Source organism: Papaver somniferum, chromosome 7, assembly GCF_003573695.1.
Source record: "Papaver somniferum cultivar HN1 chromosome 7, ASM357369v1, whole genome shotgun sequence".
Classification (NCBI taxonomy): Eukaryota; Viridiplantae; Streptophyta; class Magnoliopsida; order Ranunculales; family Papaveraceae; genus Papaver; species Papaver somniferum.
The window spans coordinates 197,677,443-197,684,776 of NC_039364.1; the positions used below are offsets into that span (position 1 = coordinate 197,677,443).

General features: G+C 39.2%; 1 protein-coding gene and 1 pseudogene across 2 annotated transcripts; one reads left to right on the top strand and one right to left on the bottom strand.

The window, feature by feature from the left end:
• Positions 1-453: 453 nt before the first annotated feature.
• On the top strand, positions 454-5,769 carry LOC113295779 (annotated as a pseudogene).
• Positions 5,770-5,791: 22 nt separating this feature from the next.
• On the bottom strand, positions 5,792-7,057 carry LOC113299343 (universal stress protein A-like protein). 2 transcript variants are annotated; one of them, XM_026548360.1, is made up of 4 exons: positions 6,623-7,057; positions 6,447-6,553; positions 6,239-6,357; positions 5,900-6,148 (listed from the first exon to the last, which is right to left on the bottom strand). In XM_026548360.1, the coding sequence occupies exons 1-4, from the start codon at positions 6,798-6,800 to the stop codon at positions 6,046-6,048; spliced, it is 507 nt and encodes a 168-aa protein (XP_026404145.1). In that variant the 5' UTR covers positions 6,801-7,057; the 3' UTR covers positions 5,900-6,045. The 2 variants fall into 2 exon arrangements, with proteins under 2 accessions (XP_026404144.1, XP_026404145.1); XM_026548359.1 differs by having other exon boundaries at positions 5,792-6,148; positions 6,447-6,800.
• Positions 7,058-7,334: the final 277 nt, after the last annotated feature.

The window sequence follows — 7,334 nt, forward strand, 5'->3', positions numbered from 1 at the left end:
TTGTAGGAAAGGAACTTTAGATGGCCTGAATGTGGAAGGAAATAGCCCAGAAATCGATTTCTGGCGAGTTGACTCAACAAAAACCAGGTAACCCGTGAGCACCCATGAACCCGCGAGCTTTACCCGGGACGGGCACGAGTGGGATAAATGACCACCCGTGAAGAATTTCAACCCGCGAGCTCAGGCTTGTATTAACCCGTAACCCGCGGGTTGGTCACAAGCCAGACCCGTCCCGCCCGTTTACCAGCTCTAATTGGTATTCAACCCACTATATTCACAGTTAACATTTTGATAAATTCTTGTTGCCAGTTAAGTGGAGTCAATTATGGGTTCTGTTTGTTTGGAGAAATTCTTAAGAGGGGATATCATCCTAATATTATAACATTCAATAATCTGGTTAAAGGGGTTTGTGTGCAAGGAATGAACCGTTCTGCGCTTCAACTGTTTGATAAAATGACTACAAGCGGTGTTTCTTCCGAAGTATCTACCTATAATATACTAATAGTTTCTATGTATAAACAAGGGGAGATGGAAGAAGCAAAACGGTTGTTTGAGGAAATGATTAAATTAGGCAAGGAGCCTGATGTAATTACTTATAACTCGATAATAGATGGTTTGTGTTCGGCAGGTAAGATAGAGGAAGCACGGAAACTGTTTGATTCAATGGTTGATAAGGGTCTTGAGCATGATTTATACAGTTTCAATGTGTTGATTAATGGGTATTGCAAGAAGTTAAGGTGGATGATGCTCTGCAGCTGTTCGAGAAAATGAAGCAAAAGAGAATAAAGCCAACTCAAGTTACTTACAATACTCTGCTGGATGGACTATGCCGCGCCAAAAAAGTTACAATTGCACGAAGCCTGCTACTTGAGATGCAATCAACTGGTGCATCTCCAAACATAGTTACATATAATGCCATGTTGGATGGCCTTTGCAAGAATGGACATATTGATGAGGCGATAGAGTTATTCCAGTCTATGAAACTTAAGGGGTGTAAAGCTGATATTCAGACTTATGGTTTAGTTATTGATGGCTTGTTCAAGGCGGGAAAAGATGAAGATGCAAAGAAATTGTTCCATGAAATCCCAAATCAAGGATTAGTCCCCAATGTTAGAACATATACCATAATGATCAGTGGCATGTGCGGAGAAGGTAATTTACTGGAGGCCGAGAAATTGATTTTTGAAATGGAAAGGAATGGTTGCATGCCAAATGCCGTAACCTATGAAACCATTATTAAGGGTTTTCTTGAAAGAAAAGATGTTGAGAAAGCCCAAAAGTTTCTTTGAATATTGCGGCAAAGAATTTTTTCACCAAGCAATGCCCTTATTTGATTGTTTCTCTGTGGAGCAGCTCAAAAACTTACTTTGGCTAAACCTGTATGTGACTGAATCTAATCGTACGGAATGTCTGATTAGAAAAGTGGGTGCTTATCTGAGTGGTGTTGCCCCGTTGGTCATATATAACTGAGGTATGTATTATCTGCTATTGAGATAGAATGTAATAGCCTCTTGTACTCGGGTAAGTCAGTGAAGCAGTCAGACATGATAGTTCAATCTTCTCCGTTGTGGAGGAGTTAGTGTCCTAAACTAAACTGTCCTGAGAATTATCATAGGGTCTTTGTATTTTTGATGGTCTGGGCTGTGTTGTTTCCTTACAGTCGCATGACTCATACAAGAGACCACTGTGTGAAAAGATATACAGGTACTGACCTTAAACTCTAAACTCTAACTCGTTCACTACTTCTGCTGTATCTTGCAGCCCTTTTACTTTGACCAAAAGAAATGTCTAAATGATGATAAGGTTATTGGTAGCTGGAAGTCAAAGTTGAGAAAACTTCAAGAGTTCGTTACTAAGGGAATTGAAGAAGGCCCTGGCTATCACGTAAGGCGTAGGGACACTGCAGGTGTGGTGGACTTGGCAAAAATCAAGATAATAAGACAATTTTTATCTAGCCAAATACTTTCCTTGGTCTATGTACGACCCTTTGCCAAGTACTTGGCAGCAGCACCACGCAACAGTTTCTAATCTATTGTTAGAATATTCAACAGTATATAATCTATGGTTGAGCACCAGTGTAAGTGTGGATTAGTGAACAAATCATAGGAAGCTCATTAATCTAACACTTTTTAAACTCATAATAAAATTCCTTTCAAACGAATAAAATAAAGTCATAAAATTGAAGAGAAAGGTCAACCACATTGCTATTTTTGAAGTTGGTATTTCAGTTGATTACGTCTGACTTGTCAACAATCGAATTGTTTTAGAAAGTAAAAAAGTTTTATATTCAGCATTTCTCTATCCATTCAAATGCATAAGTTATAGAGAGTGATTTTAGAGACTTGGGCAAAACCCATTTTATTGGAAGATGAAAAACACAACAATAACCAGCAGACTTTATCCTTTGTCTATACTACTGCAGTTCTTTCTCATCTTGTTCATCTCTTTGTTGTGTCTGCCAAGAGAATCAACATTGGTGTATGCACAAAACAGCAGCTAAGCGACGAGGATCACAACTGTTGATGTAGGACTAATTCTTGATTTGGATACATGGGTTGGGAAGGTGGGCCAAAGTTGTGTCTTAATGGCTATCTCTGACTTCTATTCTTCAAATCCTAACTACAAAACAAGGTTGGTTCTTCACACCAGAGATTCTAAAAAAGATATCATCGAGGCAGCTTCTTCAGGTAAACAACTCTTTCTTTTCTCAATTTTATTCTGCTAGCTATTTTGTAGTCATACGTGCGGTTATTACCTAAAGTACTTATTACTGAACCAGGATATCATTTGCATGTCTACAGCTATAGATTTGCTCCAAAATGTTCAAGTGAAAGCCTTACTAGGACTGCAAAAATCTTTCCAAGCAGAGTTTGTAGCAAACGTTGGAACCAAATCTCAAGTCCCTGTGGTATCCTTTTCAGCTACGAGTCCTGAACTGTCCTATGCTAAGACTCCTTTTTTCGTCCGAACTGCACTCAACGATTCATGTCAAGTTAAAGCAATTGGGGACATGATAAAGGCTTGTGGATGGAGAGAAGTAGTAATTATGTATGAAAATTCCGACTACGGAAAGGATTCATTGCCGTATATAGTAGATGCTATTCAAGAAGATAATGCCAGGGTCCCCTACCGAAGCGTTATTTCTTCTGCCGCTACTGATGAACAAATCAGTGGAGAATTATACAAGCTGATGAGCATGCAGACTAGAGTTTTTGTGGTGCATGTTTCATGCACACTTGGTTCTCGCCTCTTCATGAAGATTAAGGAAGTTGGAATGATGAGAAAAGGGTATGCCTGGATTATAACAAATGGTCTGACAGAATTATTAACTTCAATGAATTCCTCAGTAATTGAGTCGATGCAAGGAGTATTAGGTGTAAAGCCTTACGTTCCACGATCCAGAGAACTTGAAAATTTTACAACTAGATGGAGACGAAAATTTCTTTTGGATCATCAAGATGCCAATGGAAGTGACCAGCTAAGTATTTTTGGACTGTGGGCATATGATAGCATCCGAGCACTAGCAATGGCAGCTGAGGAAGTGTATCCGTATAATAGAAGCAGTGGATTTAAAATGCTAAAGACGGGAGAGAAATCGACTGACCTGGAGAAAATTGGAGTTTCTCAATTGGGTCCAGAGTTCCGCAAAGCAATTCTGGGGACTAGTTTTACAGGATTGAGTGGAGAATTCAAGCTTATAGACGGGCAACTACAATCGTCAGCTTTTCAAATTGTAAATGTTATTGGCAGTGCAGCAAGAGTCATTGGATTTTGGACACCAACTAATGGGCTTTCTCAAACTTTAGAGTCGATAGATACGAAAAAGAACTCAAATTCCATGGACAACCTTCGAGCCACTATCTGGCCTGGTGAATCCACTGAAATGCCAAAAGGTTGGGAGATTCCTACAAGCGAGAAGAAGTTAAGGATCGGGGTCCCAGTGAAACAAGGCTTTACTGAATTTTTAAAGGTAGAGAGAAATGCCAACTCCGAGCCAAAAGTTACTGGTTTTGTAATTGATGTGCTCAAGGAAGTGATGGATTCATTGCCATACTCAGTTCCTTATGAGTTTGTTCCGTATGAGAAGTCCCGTGAGAATTCATCATCAGATTACAATGACATGGTCTATGAAGTGTATCTCCAGGTAATTAATCTGCTAAAATCTCTATGCATCTCTCAGTCGAATATCGTCAGATAGCTAAACTCTATATGCATGGCCGTTGGATATAACAGTATATGTATGTGGTAAAAGCAGATTAAAGATGCTGTTGTAGGAGATACAGCAATTGTTGCAAACAGATCGTTGTATGTAGACTTCCCGTTGCCATTTTCGGAGTCTGGGGTGGCGATGGTAGTACCAATCAAGGATGATGCCAAGAAGAACGCCTGGATATTTTTGAAGCCTTTGACAAGGGATCTTTGGCTAACAATTGGAGCACTTTTCATCTTAACTGGTTTGGTAATATGGGTTCTTGAACATCGAATAAATAATGATTTCAGAGGGCAACCTTCAGAACAAATTGGCACCGTATTTTATTTCTCTTTCTCCACGCTCGTGTTCGCTCAGAGTAATTCCCTTGGTCCTTTTGCTTCTAGCGCAGCAAATGAATATTTTGGCACACTTGCAATGAACTAATCAATTGTTGTGTCGATGTTTTTTTTGTTTTTTTTTTCCTTTCCTGCTGCTGCAGAGGAGAAAGTAATGAGCAACTTATCAAGATTTGTGATGATTATATGGCTATTTGTTGTGCTCATTATTACATCAAGCTACACGTTTAACTTCTCTGTTGACAGTACAACAGCTTCAACCAACTGTAACAGACATTAAAGATCTCATCAAGAATGGAGACTACGTAGGATATCAAAGTGGTTCTTTTGTTGCTGGCCCTATGGAGAGCTTAAATTTTGACCCTCAGAGGCTCAAGGCATATAACAATGCCGAAGAATATCGGGATGCCTTAGATAAAGGTAGTCGAAATGGTGGTGTTTCTGCCATTGTCGATGAAATTCCTTACATAAAGCTCTTCATGGCCAAGTATTGCACCAGTAAATACACCATCATCGGACCGACCTACAAGACTGCCGGCTTTGGTTTTGTGAGCAGTCTCTCTCTGGCAACACTGCTAGCTAACCACTGTTTTCTCTTTTCAAGCAAACTTCTGTATAACTAATGCGCTATCTTGTTTTGTCTTGCTGCAGGCATTTCCAAAGGGGTCTCCTCTAGTACCAGACATTTCACGAGCAATCTTAAGTGTAACAGAGGGAGACAAAATGATAGCAATTGAGGAGGGGGTTTGGGAATCAGGGTTGACTGTCTCGAACAGAGACGGGGTACAAATCTTAATTCGGACAGTTTGTCGCTTGATAGTTTTCTAGGCTTATTTTTTATTGCAGGTTTCACTTCAATTTCGGCTTTCTTGATATTCGTAATCATTTTTCTCCGTGAAAATAAAAACATTTTAGCTTCACAATTACCGGTTAGGCAAAAGCTCCGCTCATTGTGCAAGGAATTTGATAAGAAGAAACAGAAGAATATCAAACCAATTACGCCAGCATTATCCGTAGACTTAAGTGATGTGACAGGGAATAACAACAGTACATACCGTGATCAGCAACAAACAAATTTCCCTGCTATTATTTGTTGTTCTCCAGATGTTATGTCTCAATTAGATCAAGGTTTGTCCTCCGCAGAACCCAGCTCACCAGATAGAGAACACCCATCTGCCGTGGAAATTACATAGAAAAGAAAGGTGTACACAATTTCATTTGGAAAATATTTTTCTCAAGCATCTTTTGTATAGCAGCGTCACAACGAAGCCAACTAAATGGTTTTTGCATCCACATTTTCGCCACATTGTCTTATCATCTTAGTATTAACGGATACAGACTTTGACAAGTTCAAAATGCACCATTCCATAGACAGTACGACGACATTCTTATGTTACAAACTTACAATTACAGAACAGACAGTTAAACTACACATCACTCAGTTACAAACAAGGAACAACTATAATAAAAAGTTACAAAAACTCGAATAGACAAAACCTAGGATGATTTGCTGCCAACCTCTGATTTGGGCTTCTTCACAATCAAAACAGGGCACTTGACATTTTGTGCACAATGAGTATTTACACTTCCAAGAAAAGCCCTGTCGGACAACCATTTTGATCAGTTAGATAGATACCCTCTTATAGTTCAAGGATGGGACTAAATTAAGAGTACGAGATAAGATTCTCACCTCTTGATCATGCCATAGCCATGAGTCCCCATGACTAACATATCAGCACCAATCTTCTCAACTGCATCGCAAATCACATCTCTAGCATCACCTTTCTCAATCCTTGCCTCCACTTTCACCTGCGCGACAAATCAAGCATTCCGTCAGACAACTTGAAAAATACAAAAAATCACCATTTTACTCAAAATCAACAATTCAAATGACATACATTTTGAAGATCTTCGCAAACCCTTTTAGCTTTCTCAATTACAGAATCAGCAACTTCCTTGCTATACTTCTCCATTGACATAATAACATCAGATGAAAACAAATACCCTGCAATAACAAAACGTACGGTCATACTTACAGGCAAAATTGGATCTGAACTGAAAAATCGTTTATTACCTGATCCATCAAGAGTAGAATAAATTTTCAAAGGTGGTTTTGCATAGAGAAGAATGACGGTATCATTGGAATTTTGTGAGACAACATTCTTGATTGCCCATGTTAATGCATATATACTTTCATCTCCTTCATCAATTGCAACAACTATCTTACGTTCTTGTACTTCCATATCAGCCATACTGGCACCTAAATAAGAGCTCGGTTTAGTAATAACAAGTGGAAAATGAAATTCGGCAAAAGTGTATTGTGCTGTTATAATGGATAAGGGAAAAGTCGAATTCTTTTCTTATATAAACATAAACACAACGGGGACAACATTTGAGTTGAGGTGGTTTATGGTTTTGATTCTGATTGGCGGCTTTGGTTTTGGTGGTGAAAGTGTTTTGAGAATTTTTGATTTTTGAAGCGAGAAAATGAAAGATCTAAAACCATATAATCACCCCCTGTTTCTAATTTATTTATTAGCCTTGATTTTTAATTATTAATACAGTGGGTTGCTTACACGTGGCGAATGTTGTACATTCGAGATGTTGAAATACTGCCACGCAAATACCAAGTGGATAAGAACGGATATTTGGCATATGCTTTATCTCCCCATGTTGAGGTTTGCGTCTGCAGTGCTGCTGGACGGACGATTCGAATCGGCGAACACTACGGCAGTTAGCTTGTTTCAACCAATTTAGCCTCCGCCCAGATATGGCGGATACCACGG